Here is a 22042-nt window from a genome sequence, read left to right as displayed (position 1 = left end):
AAAGTTAATTAATTTAGAAGACGTTTATTTCTAGGTGCCACAAAAAAATCCAGAACACTGATCTGCTTTACTCACTAGCTCATCTTCCTGCCTTAATAATACTTTAAAAAAATATAATAACTAGAAATTAGAGTGGATATTATGTTCTTTTTCACGCAACTTATCAAAGTAACATCACCTCAAAATTAATACACAGTATTTGGAAACCAAAGTGCCCACTGATACCTTCCATCCTCTTTCTGCATTTCAATGTTCTGAACATCACCAAAGTAGCTGGAACATTAAGTCTAGTACAGATTAGCTGTGCGAGAGGGGAACTTCACGAACACCACACTTTTCTAGAAGAGAAAGCAAAAAGCATTGCCTGTCTGCTTCTAGTCTAGTAGGATTCCACTACGAAGGCAACAGGGTTAATTCAACATATGGAAAGATAAAGTTTATTGTTCTTCAGATTACCGCAACATTTGAAAGCACTGGTCTTTGTGCTATTCCCAGGAAAATGTAGTAAAATAAATACATGACCAGATGAACAAATTCCTTACCTTTGCCCCTGCAGGTCTCATCTGTAGTGGCTGTTAAAGAGATGATTTCCAGTGCACCTGAGGGAAAGTCTTAATCTTTATTACAGAATTAACATGAGAATTTTCTTGAGATTTACAGGAAGCAAAATCAATCTCTGAAGACTTTAATAAGTAATTTAAAAAAAAAAGTACATGGAAAAACGATTGCAGCTCTAAATCTGTAAAAGAACCACTAGGGTGAGAAAAAGAGGGTTTTATTCAAATACTATTTTCAAGTAACTTGGGAAGGCCTTGAACCTGACTTTCTCAGGCAGCTAGCATGTACCCTGATCTCCAGATTGTAGAATCAAACATTTTTCAGTCAAGGAAATAAAGAATTGGTGTGTTCAAAGCAGAACAGACTCAATTATATGCTAAGAGAACTCCAACACCAGATCCAATAAGCAACAGCTCTACTGAGATGGGACTGAATTTCTTCTGTATGACAGGAAGAGAATGGATTTGAAATCAGAGTCGTTTATTTCCTTATATAGGCCCTAAGTGGTTCTTTTCTTTTTTTCTTCGTAAGAATAGGCTCACTCTAGGAGGTAGCACTCCTGGTGAGAACTGTAAGAACTAAACTTGGTAGGACTCTTTATTTTATCATCTAGGTTAAGTATGAGAACTGCATAAAACCACTCAAGGTCTTCTGATTCACAGTAGCAGGTGTAACTACCTAATTAGCACAGAGCTGCCAGCAGAGCTGTAAAACTGCCATCCAGGAGCAGTAGCGGTGTAATAGCCCCTGGGGGAAGAATGTGGCAACACCCACACTACTTCTGTATCACATTATAACTTCAACCTCGGACTTTGCTGGCACCAATGGTCTCCAGACTGACTTGCTAGGAGCTCTATTACTTAAACTAGAGGTGTAGTTAAATACATTTGATCACCTACAAGTGGCATTTCTTCCACTTACAAAGGTGGTATCTTTTTTTTCTTAGAGTTCTTCCACATTGACATTCTCCATAGAGATCTCTATGTCATTTTGCTTTTCCGTCCTTGAAACTCACCCTGTGGCAATTCCTTTCATCCTCTCTCCTCATTCATATGCATTCTTCTTACTGCTTATTATAAAGTGATCTATGGTGAAATCTTCCTACCCCTGTCCAAAATGTCCTTCTTAGATTGCTACCATTGCCCCATGGCACAAGCTCAGCCAACTCTTCTGCTAAACCAGCTTGTGAAGCAAGAAATCAGAGTCACAACTCAAAGAGCCACAGCTAGTTTAAGGTAGCAAGAGAATTCTTCTCGGATATTACTGCAGTATGTAACAAGACACATGAGCCAATTTTTACAACAGGTATTAACACAGGCCACAGAAACTTACTAAAGAACTTAAGCACTTACGTAGATGGCTTTCCCATTCTCACAAGGTTCACATGTAGCCTTAAAGCTTTTCAAGTAGGTTTTTCAAAGCCAAGCAGCATTAAGACAAGCCGTAGGTATTGTTACAAAAATACACATCCCTTCTCCCCTCTACAAAAAGAAACAGTTAACTAAAGCAAGCTTTTGTTCATTATTTCTCTCCATCAATCTCCTGCCTTTTTGAGCAGCTGGAGAGGTCATTTGTGAAGGCAGGTGCGAGTGTGCAATGAAATACACCTAAATGTGAGGAAACGGTCCCGGGGCCCGGCCAGGCTGTGAGGCAGAACAGCACCAGCTGCTGAGAGACTGAAGTAAAAACTCAGCCACGTGGCGAGTCTTCAAGTCATGAAGATCAGGCAGAAAACACATGGACGAAAGGGCTAGATAAAGCATTACACAAGGCAAACAGCAGGAAATAAAAAAAGCTGCCCAAGATCTTTAAAAAACTAGAAATGCCACATACAAAACAGGTAGACATTAAAAAAGCTGCAGCAGCAAATGATTCTTAGAGACCTAACGATTATTATTACAAAGAGTGGGTTGTGTGTACACTTACTGAGAATATAAAAGGTTCTTTTGACTTCAAAACTATCAAGAATGAGAACTCGTAGCAGAAAAAGGCTGAATGAGCTTGCAGTTAGCATTAAAAAAGGATGATGAAGAAGAGATCAAAGTGGCAAGTGAGATCATCAGATCCACAGAGAACCAAAATCCTGAAAAACTTCTAAATCAAGTATTTCCTATTACCCTTTTGAAAATGGATGCATAAGCGCATTACTGACACCTTTATTATTACAGAAATCTGGTACCAAAATAAAAATAAGTTTGATAGGGGAAATCAGCAATGCATTCAGAAGCACTGACCTAAACTGGTGCATTCATACTATTTCACTGTGAAATGTAGAAAGTGCACATGCACTTATCCAAGACAGAAGCAAAACTCCCATTGACTCACGTACATCCAAGAAAACCTCAGGGAGATTTCTGAAGGCCTTGCCCCTGTGGCACGGGACACACCTGCTCTTAGCACACATTTAGAAACAATTATGGGCAGCATAGATCAGATTTCCATATGCCCACAGACTAAAACTACTTAGCAGAAAGCACAGCAAAATAATTGTTTCTAAGCACTCTGGTGTGACAATTCTTTAATTCAGATCAGAAGCAAAAGTTTCCTGGAAGAACACAAGGCCAGGCTTAAGCTGAATGGGTTCTGCTGCAGCAGTAATTTCTCATGAAGAGAAACTTACTCTACATAGAAAATCCACAATGCTTTTGAATGGGCATTTCTGCCGCTCCTGTCCTACAGCTTCACTGCGCCTTCAACCATGAGTGTTAGATGAGAACGCTAAACAGCAAGCAGCTTTCAAGGAGCTTGGTAAGGAAGGGAAAAAGTAAGAAGTCTCTCTCAGAGCCGAACAGCCTTGTTTACAACCACCATCCCCGAACAGTCCAAAAACTTCAGTTTAAAAACTCCAGTTTAAAAACCTGCTACTTAAAAATGGTGTATTTCAAAACAAGAGAAAAAGCCTAGCTTCTGATTTTTGCAATGCCAAATAGCAACTTCAGATATATTTAGCTTTGAAGCACAGAATGGATCACATGCATAAGACCTGATCCTCATCACGATACAAGGTACCCTCACTGTTCTGAAAGAAGATCATGCATTAGCAGCATTGTTCATTGAGAAAGCTGTTTTAAGCTAGTAGGGAAGAACATTTTACATTTCTAAAACACTTTTTCTAGCTTCTAGCACTACACCATTCCTACAGCAATATATGAATTAGCAAGGAACATGATTATGCTGAAGCCTATGCACGACATACAATATGACATCAGAATAAAAAAAATATACTCTCTGTTGTAACTTTTCATTACAAAAATACCAGATGGAGAAGACAGACCTTCAGGAACAATCTCACAGAAACTAGGCAGGCTGAGCCATGGAAACATTTGACAAAACACATACACAAATGTTGCACTGGGGACTAAAGAACTGCGCAGATGGAAATAATGTATTACTGAGGATAGATGTCAGACTTTTTAAAAGCATGTATTCAAGTAACAGCTGCTCAGTTCTGTTGTTTAACCAGTCTTATGCTGATCTGCAAGCTTGTTGTTGGTCATACACACTGACATTTCAACTCTGCAGGAAGCTTCTGTACCCATTAGTAGAACATGAAATCTGAGAAGAAAAGAATTCAGTCCTGAGTTTTTTTGTTTTCACATACAAGTTCATTTTATCTTAATAACAGCATTCAAGACTGAACAGGTCAACTACAAAACATCAGTTGGTATTTCTTCTTCTCCTCGCCTATTAAAAAATGCAAATGGAAAAGCTCTCAAGGAAGTGCAGTTCATACCAAACCATGTGCCAGACAAAAAAGGGTCAGATAAACGTGATCTAGAACACATACAGTCTTTGCTGAGAAGCAATACAGAATTTTGACACACAACACCCTACTACAGCTGCCTGAGTAGGTACAGGATACATCATCTCAGCAGCCTGAAGTTAGATGATAGTCTTATTCCTTTACCAGCATAAAAGCCTGTGTCAAGGATCCAGACTCGATTCCTGTTCTTCAGTTTCATCAAGCAGTTCTTCAGCAGATGCACCACACACATTGTCCTGGTTGTCGGCGGACTGATTTTGCTCATCAGGTTCCCCAGCTGCAATCTGAGTTGCTTCTTCTTCCTCTTCTTCCTCAACTTCCCCATCATCCTCTACATCCATCTCAAACACCCTCACATGACGGAGATTGGAACTTAGCTATGGAGACAGTAAGAGACATGGAAACATTATTAATGAATAAATAAATAAAAGCACCAATATAATTGTAAATGTTAGCTAACAGCTCTGAAAATAGCCTTTATCTTTGAAATTGAGCTCTCAAGGATATTAGCAACTTTTTAATTGCTCTGCAGGCTGAAAAGTAAAGCAAGATCTATTAACTTCTGTTAAAGTTTTTCGATGTTGTGTTTTGAGAGAGTTATGACTGTATCCTGACACACTTATAACAGATTTTGAGACAACAATATATTTGTTAAAAAAAAAAAAAGTTTTGATAAATCTCACTAAATTAGCGGAAATGGGTTATCACTCTCACCAGTCATACCGTGTTCTCTTTAGTAGTTTACAGGCTTGTTCACAGACACTGTACTTACCACACAGGAAACTTTTCTAATGCCATTTACAGAAACATACTGAGCTTTCATATTCTCCAGCACTCTCCACTGATTCTCCAAGAAAACAGTACGTGTGGGTATCTCATCACTTTGCTCGTCCAGCCTGCAAATGGCAAGAAGAAAAGCACAAAGTTAGTACATAAGAAATAATTCCAGTACTAAGAAAAACCTCAGTCAGTCCAGTTTTTTATGTCTAAGTTTTATTATATGATATGCAACAAGCAGACAAGTATTTGAAACCATCATAACATCGCTGCAGATACTCTAGAGTGGGGGATCCAACTGCGGAGACACAGCATGTTTCAACTGAGGTAACATATCACAGCAGGTGAGAAGGAGGTTGTAAAGCCTGATCTTTCCCCAAGTAACAGCTACAGCAGGAGGATGAGGATGGCCATCCTTCAAACCTCTCCTCTGCAACAAGAGGAGTTTCTGAACAAAGTTCTGGAGGTGATGCCTCCACTTACATAGACGTTTGGCCTCCACGACCTTTCGAAGATGTATCACTCGAGTTCACTCCCACTCACAGGGATTCTACGAAGGAACTCCCAGACTATTACAGTGCCCAGGATTAGTCTGAACTTTAACTGTTCCTTCTTCAAGACACAATCTCTTTATGGCACAAAAAAAAAATTGCTGTTCGGTATGGCTCTTTATTTTGAGGTAAAAATGTATCTTAGGCAATCCACTAGAAAGGCACAGGGAGAAAAAAGAAAAAGCAGGTGAGGCACAACAACTAAAAGATTAGATTCACTGCCTGAACGACACTGGCAATTTGTGTGTGTGCGTTCACTTCCCCCGATGCTCTCCTCTCTCTGTGCCAACACAGAGAGGCATCAATTCTGATGTTTCAAGGCTAACCTGACAATAGTTCTAAGTGTGATTGCCAGGGTAAAAATGAAGAAATATCTATGTATCCTTATTACAAGATAGAGGTATATGAAAAAATATGCTGAAAGCATCCTAAATTCAACTATTCTGAGCAGCAAAGTTAGCATTCTCTGAAGAAAAGATTTCTGATTCTACAGGATGTCTTCAATTGGTCCTCCCATTTCATGAGAGCCATGTACACAAGCAGTATTCAGTCTCAAAAAAAGCAAATGCAACCCTGACCCTGCCCTCAAAAACACACTAAACAAACTGTTCAGGAAGCTTCCATCTCCTTACCCCACTCTTCCTGGCACATAAAGAGTTTTCGTCTTTAAAATATTTACGCACACAAAGCATGAGTAACTGTACACAATTAGAACATTTGCTTAATCTGCCTTTCGGTTCTGCATTCTCAGACTTGCTCAAAGTTTTTCTGTACCTTTTAGTAGAATCCCAGATAAATTCCCTGTCTTGGTCCTCATCTGTGTACACTGAAGATAAAGGCAGCTGAGCCAAGACTCTCTCCTTCCCCTCTTGTTCCACACTCTCCTTCAGGACTACAGTTACAGTTTCATCATCATAGAAGTGTGCATCTAAACAACTGTAGCACCTATAAGAAAACAATTTAGAAAACATCAAGGAATAAAAATGAATATAGAACTAAAATATTTTCACATTGTGTAGCATTCATATTAAAAACTATTCGGTAGTTAACAGTGAGTTTTACTGTAAATGATAAAAAAAAAGTCAACCATGCAGCTAAGACACTGAAAGACAGCCATAACCACAGCAGCCTCCTGTATCATGCAGGAAAAATTATTCTTAAGGGCAAAAGAAAAAAAGCAAACCATACACACATTTAAAAAAAACAAAAGGATTTTTTTTTTCTCTTTTCAAGTGAAATGAAAGAAAACAGTAAACACACAAACACCAAAGAAAACTTAGAAACACAACTGAAGGTAATGAGGGCAACCCCATTGGCCTTTCTACATGAAAAGGATGAGCTTAGTCTGCCACACCTTCTAAGATGCCTTCATTCAGGTGTATCAAGTCTCACTCCATCTTAAAGAACATTACAGATACAAGCAAGAGCTGTTTCCAGGTAGCTTCATTTCTTGAACATGTGCTACAGCTCTAGTTTTCATCTAGAAAACTAAAATTTACTTGACCTTGAGATGAAGTGCAAAGTAAGACTCCCACAGTCCTGCATCTTCATTCACCTGTACCATTTCTTACAGCCTGACTCACCCAGGGACTACAAGCTGGTCCAGTGACTGCAGTAATAACTTGTAGGATAAAAGCCAAACTATAATACCCGAGAAGTTATCTTAATGTAAAATAAACTCTAGAAAACATGGTCCTCAGTTTAGCAACCTGCAATTCTAGAAGAAAAATCAAATATACTGACCTGGAGTCTGAGCTCTCATTTATACTGTTGTTCAAGAAGTTTCCAAAATCTACTGCAAGAATTCCATTACTGACAGACCTAGAAGAACAAGTGTTTATTAGCTCAGTGACTAATTTCTTTTCCATTCACAGAGAATCCAAAATCTCCAACAGCAACTGCGGTGAGAGATGGTGTAAGCCTGTCTAAGCTTAAGACAATACACAGCTACATCCCAAAGTGATGTAACTGGTGGATGGGAACCTTTCGATTTCTTCTGTCCCTCAGCAAAACATGACTACTGGAATCAAACGGGAAACTGGATCTGGCTTATGGGATGCAGTTCTTCTTTGCTGAATTCAATTGTCCTAGTCTCAGGTCCATCACATTACTTGCTACTCAAATCTACGTATCAATGTGGGAGGAAATAGGATGGAAAATACACCACAAGGCTGTAATTTTGTCATCAGCAGCTCTCAACTGGAAACACAAAAGATGGATTCACTGTCTGTTTTCTTCAGCAGTAAAACTGCTTTAAAAATTTCCACCCCTATCACAGTTCCTTATCTCCTCAAATTAATTTACACAGATTATAAAAATCAGTATTTTACAGAGGGGACGAGGTTTTGGTGTTTTCTAAACCCAGGGCATTTCAGTGCTCCCACTGACAGAATGCATCCTAATAGCTGCATCAGCACAACCAGGCAGTGACAAACTGCATCTTGGACACAGAAACTCCTGAAGGTACAAAAAACTACATCCTAAAGAGGTGTAGTCTGTTTGTTGCACCTGAGTCCACCTCTCATTTTTCCTTAGAGTATTAAGTTACAGGCTGCAAGGGGTTAACCATGAATATTTACAGTAAGACAAAGCAATGCTGCTAGCATGATTCCCTGTAATTTTTCACAAGTTTACACAAACAAGTAATTCTGGGAGGAGCAAAATTAAGGGAGCCTGATTTTTTTTTTCTAAGCCTAAAATCATCATGGGTCTGTGACTCAATTTCTGAATGAACACAAACTCCTGTTGCGATTTCTTGCCATGCTTTCTAATGTCCTCCTAATTTTCTCTAGTATCCAGAAAAAGCTTGTATTCATGCTGCTCATTCCTTCCTTTTACAAAAAGATTAAAATTGTAATTGTCTCTCTATGCATGTGCCGAAGCTCAAGAATCACTTCTCTCTTTCTGTCTTACCTGGAAGTATCAGTATGTCTCCTCAGAATGTATATTTTAGAAATAGAATTTTCTAATATGGTGAAGAGAACATAATGTATATTGGATGTTTTGTCATTCCACCTGCAATGTGGGAGAAGGAAATAAAACATTAGGTCATATTTTAATAACTGGTAAGTAACACAGAACAAGAAATAGCAGTATACTTACAGAAATGGTAGTTTAAATAATTGAGGTATGGAATCTTCACTGAAAAGGAAAAAACATGCCAGTTTATAAAACGCTACTGAAATTTTGTACAACTGAGCTTTAGAAATAATGTAAAGAAATACCTTTGAGAAGTTTTGTAAAGAGACATGCAGACTGCTTGATGCACTGACTTTCCAATTACATCCTTACAAATATAATAAAAAAATGCAGAAAGTTATTCAATATTATACAGCTTTTTAAGACAAAAACCAACCAAACAAATACACCTGAGTACATCTAAAAGAAAAATCCACCAATGTTTCTGCTGGAATAAACATCCCTCATGCAAACACTAGTGTCACTTGATACGCTTGTTTCATGTTTCTCCTTTATGTATACACTAACATATTGCTGACTAACACAGGTATCTAGTACATCCAGCTAATTAATCTTAAAAATACATCCCAATAATGTGGGAACAGAAGACACAAAACAAAAAAATCCCCCATTATGCTCAAAGACTTGAGACATCTTGGCACTGGGGAAGCTTCGCTACCTGCTGCCACCTAAGTTGTGGGCACTCAAAGGCAAAAGATTAAGACTTCAGGCCTTACTAAGCATGACTACTATTTCCAGTTGGCTGCTACCCCTAAAAGAAAGTTACCATTTACATAATGGAACTTACTGCTGGCTTTTGTAAACACTTATCAATGACCCCTTCCATTTGCCTTTTGACGAAATGCAGTGACTTCTCAGGATAGTAGGGAAACAGAAGTGGACTTTCTGTAAACAAATGAAGTTAAATTTTAAAAATGCTTGTATCTCTTTAAAGTATACTACACTGCTATTACAGTGACAACTTGGAATGGGGCCAGTGGAGGGTCAGTAGAATGATCACAGGGCAAGAGCACATCTTTATGAGAAGCTGAGGGTGTTGGGTTCATTCAGCTTAGAGAAGCAAGGGCTAACAAGGAGGAACCTGTTGGTTTCTTCATCTGCCTAAGGAAAACATCATCTTCAAAGCCGCACACAGAGAGAGGAGAAGATGTAAGAGTCACAAACTCCAGCAAGGGAAATCCCAATCAAATATAAAGAAAAAAGGGCTGGTTAGTCACTGCATCAGGGTGCCCAGAGGGGCTGCAGGGTCTCTACCATTGCAGGCGTAGAGGACTCGACTGCACAAAGCCTTGAGCAACCCAGCCTGGCTTCAAAATTAGCCCTGCTTTGCTTGGATTAGGTGACTGACTAAATTATTCCCTGATTATAAATTCTAAGTCAAGCAACTAACTGCATTACAATACAAAACGAGATAAATGAATGAGAAATGGAGGTCTGCCTGCCCCTTCAGCTTTTCTTCACAGTTCATTCAAAACTGCAAAAAGACAGAATTGCATTTACCCAAGAGCTACAAACATAGGTGTCATAAAATATCTTGTTTAATATCTTTGCAACAATTTACATACTTTTGTAGTAGCTATGATTTGGCTTCAATAGGACTTCATTTAGGCTCGGAGATAAATCTTGCTACTTATTTTAAGTACATAACCTGTTTCTTTTCCAATGTTTAGCCAGAAAACTGATATTAACCAACCAACAAAGCAATATAAAACACCAAAGAGTAGAAAGCGTCAATGTCAGAAGCATTGCTTGCCCTATAAACCTCATAGTTCTAAGAGTGAGACAAACATCTAAATATTTGCCCAATTAATACCAACAAAACCAGTTACAATCCATGTCTACAATCACAAATCTTGGGTAGTAACAGAAATGACCAGTCTAGTCTACACATTTAGAGTATCAAAAATATTTTTGTAGTATGTTTAAAAATACATTTTCTAAATACGACTTTGACAAACAAAAATGTTTCAATTTCACCCCTTTTTATTGAATTAAATAAGCAGAAAAAGGCAGCCTACATAGTAAATCCTATTACAGACAGCTTACGCTGTGGCAGTTTTACAGCCTACGATCCCTAATGTTAAACAAGAATCATTTTCACTATCACCTTGTTAGAATATCTTTCTTCTTTTTCACCACTAATTAACAAAATAGTCTCAGACTACAGTCAAAGAGAACAAGTTAGGACATTTCCCCTAGGTATGACCTAAGTGTAAACATTACTTCCTCCAACTGGAATTAAGAACTCCTAAAACATATGTATCCTGGGATTTCTTCCAAGCCAACACTTCTGAGACTGGTACCTAAAAGGTAGGAAACTCCTAATACCCAGAAAATGGTAGCTGATTGGGTAAGCAGTTACATAAAAACTGTGAAAAATAACAAGGCCGATTTATTTTATTCTACTCAGATGGAGACCCATGACTAACACTATGAAAATAACAAATAAGCAGGAAAAAACCACAGATTACTCTTCTACATTTGTTACGGTCTATGTATATCTTTAGTCCACTTTTACTTTTTACTGAAGCACACGTTACCTTTAAGATGAGTACTATTTTTAAGAAAGTTAAACCACTGGTTTCCCTCTGTATTAGGTGGTGATACAAGGTCATCATCTTCATCTTTCAAGTACTAGAAAATAAACAGATATTTGTAAGACTGCACTTTAAGAATAAGGGACATTAGAACTGACCTCCAATACTGCCCCTTACGAGTCTGTTAAACATTTCTTCTTGATTTAACATGCCCTACTCTTAAAACTAAATATTCTACCCCTTCTTGAAACAATAAGAAAAATCAACTACTGTCTAAGATCACATAGTGATATTTCCGTAAGAAACTGATCTTTATATCAAGTTTGAGCATAAATGTTTTGAAATCCAGTGATTAATGGCATAAAGACAAAAACATTTCAGTTTTACATTACTGTTGCTAGCTGTGAAGAAGTACCATCGTTTTCTTAAAAGATACAACATCTGTAAGAAAAAACTATGTTTTCAAACATTCTTTTTCATAATAATAGTGGAAAATAATTAAAATACTGTCATCTACCATTACTGGAATGTGGAACACAGAGCAAAAGGGACAGAGAAGAAAAGTGGGCACAGCTTTAAAAGCTTCTCCATCTAAGGATTTCGCCATTTACTCTTTTCCCACTTACTCCCTAGTTCTTTACCTGGCCAACTCTCTCCACATTGAAGTATTTTCCTTTACGATTGTAAAGTTCTGGTGCCTGAAAAAATAATGGAAACAAAACCATTATTTAAACCCAAAGTTAATGAGAAAAAGATGATTGAACTATTTTATTACAGGATTTTTCTGATTAAATTCTTGGCAGCAAAAATACAGTCAGATGCTGTATTTGGCAAACTAATATAACTTACCTCATTGAAGTGTTCAGTTAGAAAATCAGCAACAAACGTGATATCTTTTTGAGTCATCTAAAAGAAAAAAAAAAAAAGAAAATAAGTGAGAAAAGAAAAGGATAAGAAATACATTTCAATGAGGATAGAACACCTGTTCTGTAACTACCTCCCTCGACCTCCTGGTTGTGCTCCTGCCCAGTCTGCACCCACCAGCACCCCAAAGTCCATCTCACAGAGCTGCTCCCTGGCAGCTGGGGCCCTGCAGGGCCATTGCAGGGGGTTACTCTGCCCAGGACAGATCCTCATAATCATCCTTGTTGAACTTCAGGAGGTCCCCGTCTGTCCATTCCACCAAGCTAATCTATTGCCCTCTGGAAGATACCTCTGCCCTGGACCATACGAACTGGTCCACCCAGCGTGATGGTGTCAGTAAACCTGATGCAGGTTTGGCTGGGGTTGGAAGGGACCTCTGCAGATGATCTCCTCTAGTGGTGCATTGGTAAAGATGTTAAAAACCCATTCCTCTTAACTTAGTAATTTAGGGCATCTAAAGAGCTGCTATACACAGAGGTCTGGCACTCACGTACAGTTTGCTAAAAAGAGTAGTATTAACAAAAAAACTGAAAAAGTAATTGATGCGAGACAGCATATTAGTGTGTATCTGCAGATATCGACTTTCTGACAGAAATGACACAGACACCACCCGTTAAGTTTTGGAACAAAAATAAACCTTTAATCTTGCCCTCTAAGTCAAGCAGAATACAGAATATACCACCATTTATTAGAAAATGTTACTATTACCTTGTTTAGCTCTGGAAGCACATGATCTTCTGACATTCTCAACATGGCTGAGGGAAAAATTATATTTTTACTGCATCAATATTAATACGTTTTCCTAATATTCTTAATTTTTGATGTCTCCGCAATAAAACAGGAAAGTAATTTGTCAGAAGCAAGAGAGTCTGGAATGAAGAATATGAATTGAGACTGAAATTATGCCTCAGCTGCATCCACTAGCTTACAATATGAATCCTGAAGAATTTTTATCTTTAATATTTTCCAGTATTGCATCATACCCTCTATAAGACTGAGATAAGATTATTATAAAGAGTTAATAAGAATTTATTCTTGTACATACTAAGAGCAATAAAATGGATATATAAAAAATACACTAATACTGTCATGCCCGGAGTAATGTATTTTAAGAGAATTGCACAGAAGTTATTTTAGTTCAGTGATGCTTAGATAAGCAGTTCTGTTTAGTTTCAGCACACGTAAACACAGTAAACATTTAAATCAAGTTTTCATGTTATGACAGAGAACTCTGACAGTTCTGCTTTCTCCAATTTTTAAAATTAAATTTATTATATTCCTGCTAGTTAGTGCTAAAACTCCATTTCTGGTGCTAGTACAGTATCTGGTAAGACTACTTGTAAAGTAATTCTAAAAATACCAATTAAAATTATAAACCTATTAATAACTGCTTTATAAAAACAAGCAGGGTAAACTAGTGTTCTGCACATCCCTCTAACATTTTACCTGCAGCTACCAGCTACAATTGGAGGGGGCTGTTAAATGCATCCAGACATTCAGGGACTGTTTACATCTGTGGGTGACCTTACAGCTAACCAGGTCTCCACAAGGGAAGCAAGTGACAGTGTAGAAAAAAAAAAGTAAATTTGGTGTAAACTAAATAAAGGCCTTTAATTTATCCAAGTCAAGATGAGCAAATTGCTCATGAAGCAGACAACAGTTTGCATTAACATTACAGGATAAGTATACACAATACCCACTGTACACACACAAAGTTCAATTGAGAACTATCAAATTTATGATCTATGTGTTTAACATTATAATTATTCTTGTAACATCAACTGTAACCTTTTAAATGCCTGGAAATTTTCTAACATAGAAATAAATAAATAATTACAACTAAGATTGGCTTAATTACTTGCCAACACTTCCAGTGCTTACAACACCAAACAGATAGCAGATGCTTACTACATTATCTCACTTACCAACATACAGCCATCGAAAAAATGCTTTGAAGTTTTTCATACTACTGTCAATAACTCTAAGCAAGAAAAAAGAAAATAAATTACCAGATCTAAATGTCACAAGCTGCTCCAGGTTTAAGTCCCATCTTCACTAAAGAAAGGCCTGCAAGCACTATCAATTTCTTCAAAAATGCCCAGTGCAACGGTCTGGGTCTATGAGATGCAGTGAGACAAGGTAAAGCTCACTGCCAGCAGAGCAGCCTCGCTCTCCCAACCTACTCAGTTCCCAGCCACATGCTCTCCCTAGGACACAAGACTCAAAAGGCATCTTATAAAAATTCTCTGGACTTTATACTTACTGAAGTAGCTCATTTGCTTTCAGGATGAAAGAACCAACAGCAGTAATAGCATCTGCAAAGAGAGCCAGCCATTATTAAGCTTTCAAAAGTGAAATCAGAGTGGTTAAGTAGCACACACACTACTGTACCTTCAATTCCAGATGCATCTAATCCCAGAGACTCATATTTTTGTTTCCATAAAGCCATTCCTTTCAATTCACTCAAGTGGTATAATAGTGCCTCAGAGCCACTAGGAAGGCAGAGCAGAGAAATATAATTGTTTAGTCAGCCTTTGGATATTCACTGCTTCCTTGCATGCTACATTTTTATCATTTAATGTGCAAAGTGGAGAGCTTTATAAGGTGGCCTGGCATATCAGAGTTAAAGTATCACTTCACAGAAAAGCACATACTGTCCTAATGATTTTAACCACCATACAAAGCTGGTGTGAATATTTTGCATATATCCTATAAACACATCACACAATAATATACAGGTGATGTGTCACGGAGATTGTTCAAAATGCTTCAATAGTTCTCCATTACCCAAAAGTAAATGAGTACATTTTGCCATGATCACGGTCTCTGCACCAGCACATCTACGTACAAAGAACCACCGATACAGCATTCTGCCTTTTAGCCATTTTATTTATAATTCATTGGACATTCTGTGACCTACCTCTGCAAATGACTAATGACCAACTTCTGTATGCTGGAATAGGAAGACTCTATGGACTGACCAAGTTTTTTTAAACCCTGTTACAAACGAAATACAAGTATATAATGATGTTCCATTAACTTAACAGAACAGTGATTAAAATATACTGAAATAGATTATTTTAATATGTTAAAAAGTATTAATATACCTTTACTGTCAGTTGGTTCATTAGTAATGCCTGAAGTTCCAGACTGAAAAGGGGTGGGGGAGAGAACCAAATATGCATTAATTTTGTATTTCAATATCAAATGCAAATACATGCTCAGATAAAACAACTGTAACTACCTTGCTTTGCCCCATAACAACAGCTGCATAAACTCATCCTGAACAGAAGTGGTTGTATTCTTTTCCTGTCAGTCAAAATGATTGAAATAGATCGATAAGAGATTAAATCCAGGTTACCAAATGATCTTATGAACACTTCAATTAAAATAGATCAGAAAACCCACCCATATACTTGAATGTTGAAATCAGACTAGTGATCACTGGAAATTTTCTGGTATTTTAAGTTATTTTGAGTTGTATTACCCAGCAAAAACTATAAGCAGTTTTCCATCACCAATAATCCATTTTTAAAAAGTAAATAAATTATTTTATTAGTTTGACTTCCAGTCACGGTCAGTGAACCCAAAATTTAAAGAAATCCAAGAGTATCTTATCATGGCTGTTATAAAGGCTCTATTGAACTAGATGTAAGTGCTGAGGGGCCGTTACTTAACATTTGCAGTATTCAGTTTATCAGTGACTGAAGTACAAAAAGCACAACCTTAAATAGAAAGCAACTGATCAATAGCTGTGCAAGCTGAAAATGATCACTTGTGAATAACTTAGAATAAATAAAATATAGAAGTATCACAATACAGTCGTGCTTGATTGTGCTCAGATATCTTTAGCGTCAGAGCACTTGACACACAATAGGTTCCAGGCTGCCTCTGAACTTAGAGATTGTTATCTGGAGGCATTATGCTTAAACAACATTAAGATATGCAGCATGTTAACGTGAACAACAGAACTACAGCAAAAAAAAGCTTTTCCAAAAGAATGGTTAAGATCGCAGTACCTGTACAAACTTTGTTAGACGTGAGTCCATCTGCATCAATATTTCTTCCCACGCTTCACACATGCACGTCAATGACAACTTTATATACTGTAACACAGACATACACTTTCACGTTACTCCCTTTTTCCACCCTTCAAAACACATGCAAGAACTGGATGTTACAATACAAAGGGGAGACATAATAAATTTTCTAGAATATCTTCAGTATCAAATTCCAAGTTAGAGCTCTACATTGATTTAAAACCAACTTAAGCTTCCTACTAGAAAACGTAATTTTTACTTGTGTTAAGAATATTGAAGCTGGTAAGAACTGCAATATTAAAGATTTCAAAACACAACTGTACCTGTAACAGAGTTGAAATGTGAGTAAACTTCCGGGCCATCCGAGTTACCTCAGGTAAGTAACTTGATAATAGACTAGTGTCCAGCTGTAACAAACAAAACAAGCAACAGTTCACAGATGATTTGTCTTTTAAGAAATTTTAGACTACACAAAAGACCGATGAGCAGGACTCACAGAAAAACTGTAATTTCTCATTTCCTTAAAGTTGATTTTAAGAGGGTAATACATGTAATTCAAAAGGGCAATACATGTTTTTAATACATCTATAAATTTCCTCATTTGGGAGTTCCAACAGTAACAGTTTTAAGGATGACTGTTCTGGACAGACTGCATGATCAACAGCATCACTCCTATGCCGTTGTGTTCAGAATAAAGAAAATCTGAATAAGCGTAACTTTAATTGAATAAATGAATGTCATATTTAAAGCAATATTTTAAAAGAATGCCTCAGATCATCATCATCAATCTCATCAGTGAAACTGCATGTTAACGTCATAAATCCAGAAGTTAAATTGGGGTGAATTTCAAAAAGGCTGGAAACAGACTGTGGTTCTTACACAAATAATGGGAAAGCAAGAAAGCTACCAGAAAGTAATTTAAAAAGCAGTTTTACTTTTAAATAACATTTTAAAATTACTTTACTTGCCTGAAAATATGTTATCTCTGCTTTGCTGTCTGAAGAGTCTCGTATCTCTGTAATAACCGATAGTGATTTCAAATCACTAGACAAACACAATCCACGACAAGAACCTGCCACCTGAAGAATTCCAGTTTAAAAGTTAATTAAATATTGCATTTCCCCTAAGATGTATTTAATGCTCCAACACATTCACATACAAAGAAGGCTGCATTCAACAACATGTAAAAATGAAGTGGAATATCCAGCTGTTGTTCAGGAACAAAACGAACCTCTTTACTGTGGATTAGTGCTGAACTTTGTTTCATTTGAAACAAAATGTTAAAATCGCCAGAGCAAGAATGTCTCTCCAGCAATAACCACACAACCCAAGGGAGCGAAAGAACTATTCCACTCTTTAAACTGCAGTTACTCAGTTTCACTTATGTGTAAGCATACATATGTATTTTTAATTCAATTCAGCTGTAGTACGGTATATTATGAAGAAAAAACATGGAAAGGAACGGAATGTACCCCAGTTACTGTAGCAATCTTGAACATTCCATAAGCATAAATCTCAATAAATCCTGAGCTGCCACCAAGGACCAGAGCATTAAGCCTATAAAAATAGAAGAATATGTGTTGATGAGCACACTGAAACAAATTCTAATGCATATAAATATAATTCTTAATAATTGAATTCCATTCTTTTTCTAAAGATCCTCTAAAGAATCACTGAACTATAAGAAATACCGTACTACTGTCTACGATCCAAGAAATTTAAAAACAGCAAAAAAACATTCACTTGGATGAGCTTAACTACCACAAACAACATAGCCTTCAAGTTCACCCCAAGAAATCACCTTCTAAGGAAAAGAAGATATAGCACAAAAAACAGTTGCTGAGAAAGGTGCAAACTGGTGGAGACTTTTTTTAAATATATTTTTTGAATTTTATCTTTGTACATGAAAACAAGAGACATTCCATATCCTACCTCCAGGACCCTTACAGATAGGTTATGAATAACTTAAAAGTAAACGCACTTATCCATTATTTTATAGCTTAAAAAAAAAAGGCCACAAAACCCCACATACGGAATTTACCTTACATCACCCAGAAGTTTCATAATCTCATCTGACTTTTCTTCACTGAAATACAAAACACATGATTGAGATTTATGTAGCTTGTCTCAATACCAGAAAACAAAATAAAAAGAGGGATATAAGATGACCATTTCTTACCTGAAAATTTTTGCTGTGGTACTGTAACTGAAAACAAAATTATTATTCTCAACAATGAGCATCTGCAGAACATTAAAGACAAATAACCAAAACAATGACAAATTGTACCTTCTAAAGCTTACTAGTATAATGCTTACTTTTTTGGTAGTGCCGGTAATTTAGGCAAAAGGAGATTTGATTCATCCTCAGCATTGTAAAAGGAAGTGAGAACACTGAAAAAGAAACGACTGTCTTTACCACCCAAGCTGTAGAAATGGGGGACAATTTCTTTTTAACTTCAAAGTTACAGCATATACTCAATATGTCACATATACTGAAGAGCTACAAGTATCAGAGGATAATCCCTTATGGGACTTTTAATAATTCATCAAACTAATAAAACAAAACTGACAATCTTTTCAATTTCCACCAAAAGAGAATATAAAGTTTGTATCTGCTGGCTCAGTACTTTGCCACCAAACCCCTTATCATCTGCAACGCAGTAACTGACTGAGGCTTTCTGTTTAAACCCTGTACAACCCTGCAGTACAACCTACCCGCACCTCAAAAAATCTTCACTATAAAGACATATTACAATGAGAGGAAGACTAAAGTGCAACACTTAATACCACACCTTAAACATGCCAGAAGGATGAGATTCCCCGTAAGGGGAAATAAGTCTATCTGCATCAGGAATAGAATGCTAGAGGGATTTCAGATGCACTTATCTTCTTGCTGTTTTAAGATCGGTGTTTCTTGGAGGTGGGGATGAAAACCCCAAGTCAGGCTGACACCACCTCCCTTTTTCTTTTCTTTTTTTTTTTTTTTTTTTTTTAAATATTATTGTCTTGCACTGCAATAAGGCGCATAACAGAGTTTTTTATAAGACCAGAGAAATAGGGACCACAATGTCCCCCACCTCACAAGTGCTGCTGAGAACTGTCTAACACCACAGGCTCACGGTTGCTAGGGGCAATCTGACTTCCTGAAGCAACAGAATTGCCAGTGGGCCTGGACGTAACACCAAAGGCACATCATGAAAGACATAAGCACCGAACTAAAGATCTTGAAAGCACAAGTGAAGAATGATTTAAAAATAATACTTATTCTGACCAACAAAATAGACAAACGTAATACCATTATTATAATTAGATTTTAATAAATTAATTGATATTGAAGTAAACTGGATCAGTAGCCAGGTTGTACAAGCTAACACTAGATAAAGCAGCTCTTAAGAGGTAGGTGCTCAAGACCATGCTGAAATTTTTCTGTATAATGTAAAGAACCGCAAGTCTAAGACATGAACATTAACAAGTGTATGAAAAGTGTCTGTTCTAACTAAATGGAAAATTTTAGCCAAGTGGTAACAAAAAGACATAGCTACATAATATCATGTTATTTTATATGACTGCTTCTAACAACCTAAGTATAAATTATTAGTAAGGTGGCACTACATAGCCCATAATTTACTTCTAGAGTTTTTCAGACTCGCCTGCTTTCCTCAGTTACTTCCATCCAATGCATGTAAGTAATAGATGAGTCCACGGAGAACGAGTGCAAGCTTTCAGGCTTTTCTACATCACATAGAATAATCCGCTTCGTATCATTAAGGCCAAAAGCCAAAACTGGAGAAAGATGAGTAAAACATATGAACAGCCAACATGCAAAACTTTGTAGTTACTTTATACTGAATTAGAAAATAACGTGTCTTCAAAGCCAACTACTGGATAGAATTTTCTTTTTGTCTATTTATAGTCCTTCCAAAGTATCATATGAAACCTCCTCAATAAAATTATGGTTTGAACTCCTATCGTATTTTAGGTGACAAATTTAAGTCAAAGGCATGATCCCACAATTATTTATTTACACATTGAACTGAACACACTTCTAACACTTCCAACAACAGCCCTTATAAAGCAGAGATTTCAGTTTTTGCAATGTTGAGGCCAAAATTACATAGAAAGAGTTACACCAGGAAGGTTAGGGTTTTGTTACAACAAAATACAATTTAAGACTTGCAGAGCAATTTTTCCATCACCACCTTCTGAACTTTATTAACCATAAAAGCATAGGGCAAGCCAAGGTTCCCTTGCTTACCTCCTTGTAATCACAGGCAATGAGCTTAAAAATAACTTTCTTAAACTCCTCCTATCATAATACGTAGGTATTTCTTACCCACATGTCATGGCAGAAGATTGTCACCATTCTCCAGCCTCTAATGAGTCAAAAAAAGTAACTAATTTCCACATTAGGCTTATTAAGCTGCTAATTTCAACATTATTTCTGCTGATAAGGAATAGGTTGGGTTTTTTTTTTTTCCTTCATTATTAGAGCCATTTTAGTCTCTAAAGTTCAGCCTATGCTAAATAAGCTAAGCTCTTCAGTCAACCCTGATCAGCCAGCCTCTACTCCCACAATAAATTTTGTCAAATAAAAACATTGCACTTAGGAACTGGAATTTTTGTTATACCTTCAAAAGCAGTACTTTCGACATAAAGTCACCTTGCAAATCTTTCTTGCAATTGCTTTCAACAGTGAAACTAACTCCATTGCTTTGAATAACCCTACATAAAATTAAGCTACCCTTCTCTTCAAACACAGCTTACTTTAAAATTTCTTTGACAAATAAGAGGCATTATCACCACAACTTTCACTGTTTTCCAATGGGATTTTTATTGTACCGCATCACCTCATATACTTGACATTACTTTTGCCATCTGGTCTCCAAGCAAGAGCAGTCACTTCTTTTCCGGTATTTTCGTTTGGAGGCAAACTCCACACCCGTTGAAAGTTTGCAAGACGATGAAGTAAAACCTACAAAGCAGACATGTTGAAGACAGAAAAATAAACCACATTCTCACATTGATAGCAGTTTGTAAAGCAGTTCAAGATACACTTTTTTACCATTTGTGATAACTCCTGCATCTTATATATTTATCACCTGCTCCTCTAGTAGGTGATTCACTTCTATGTCACTTTAGAGGGCAGGATGCTGTTTACTCTACAGAAATAAGCTGTGCCTTGTATAAGCCCACAGGCTGTAACCAGCAGGGGTTATCCGCAGCTCTCCAGCAGAGACAGACTGCGAGCACAAGCCTATCTACACACATGATCGCAAACAGCAGTTCCAGGCAAAAATACCTGAAAATAGATTAATTTAAATAGTAAATTTCGTGTGCTTTAACATCCCCCAGATGCGGGCACTGAGAGTATCATCAGTGATTTGTCTGGAAATTAGAAAGCAAAAACGGAAGGGCAGTAAGCATTGATACACTTAATAAAAAAAACCAAAATGCTATTCCTATGTGCTTGGCTTAGCTTACAAGAATTCTGCCACAGACAACTGCAAAGGCACCTCCGCGACTGCACACAAGAGGTGGCATTTTCCTGCCTCCCGCTCAGAGCCCGCCCTGTCACCCGGGCCGCCCCGCACTCACTCACCTCCCTCGCCTGTCACCCGGGCCGCCCCGCACTCACTCACCTCCCCCGCCTGTCACCCGGGCCGCCCCGCACTCACTCACCTCCCCCGCCCGGTTGGCTAGGGCGATGAGGTCCCTCTTGGGGGACCAGGCCATGAACACCACCTCCTGCGGCAGCTGCTTCTCCCCCACCTGCCGGAACGCGGGCATGGCGGCGGGGCGTTCCAGCCGGGCGCCAGCGCTTCTACCAGCGGCTGCCGAACCCCTTCCCTCCCTCGGGCCTCCACCGATCCCACCGCGCCGCCGGCTGCCGGCCTCCCGCCCTCCGCTCCCGGC

The 22042-nt window shown here is 37.7% G+C and overlaps 1 protein-coding gene across 1 annotated transcript; it reads right to left on the bottom strand.

Annotated features, from left to right (window-relative positions):
* Positions 1 to 8: 8 nt before the first annotated feature.
* On the bottom strand, positions 9 to 22042 carry ANAPC4 (anaphase promoting complex subunit 4). Its single transcript, XM_065836592.2, has 28 exons — positions 21809 to 22042; positions 20996 to 21101; positions 19780 to 19912; positions 18446 to 18520; positions 18309 to 18335; positions 18171 to 18215; positions 17602 to 17686; positions 17098 to 17208; positions 16453 to 16536; positions 16109 to 16195; positions 15334 to 15398; positions 15197 to 15239; positions 15010 to 15086; positions 14481 to 14581; positions 14353 to 14404; positions 14015 to 14070; positions 12798 to 12844; positions 12015 to 12071; positions 11807 to 11863; positions 11169 to 11262; positions 9416 to 9513; positions 8874 to 8935; positions 8752 to 8790; positions 8563 to 8664; positions 7393 to 7470; positions 6424 to 6594; positions 5094 to 5217; positions 9 to 4698 (listed from the first exon to the last, which is right to left on the bottom strand). The coding sequence occupies exons 1-28, from the start codon at positions 21914 to 21916 to the stop codon at positions 4483 to 4485; spliced, it is 2400 nt and encodes a 799-aa protein (XP_065692664.1). The 5' UTR covers positions 21917 to 22042; the 3' UTR covers positions 9 to 4482.

The sequence above is a fragment of the Patagioenas fasciata genome, chromosome 4 (assembly GCF_037038585.1).
Source record: "Patagioenas fasciata isolate bPatFas1 chromosome 4, bPatFas1.hap1, whole genome shotgun sequence".
Classification (NCBI taxonomy): Eukaryota; Metazoa; Chordata; class Aves; order Columbiformes; family Columbidae; genus Patagioenas; species Patagioenas fasciata.
Note: the sequence above shows the minus strand (reverse complement) of the source record. Positions and strands in the feature narration are given on the sequence as shown.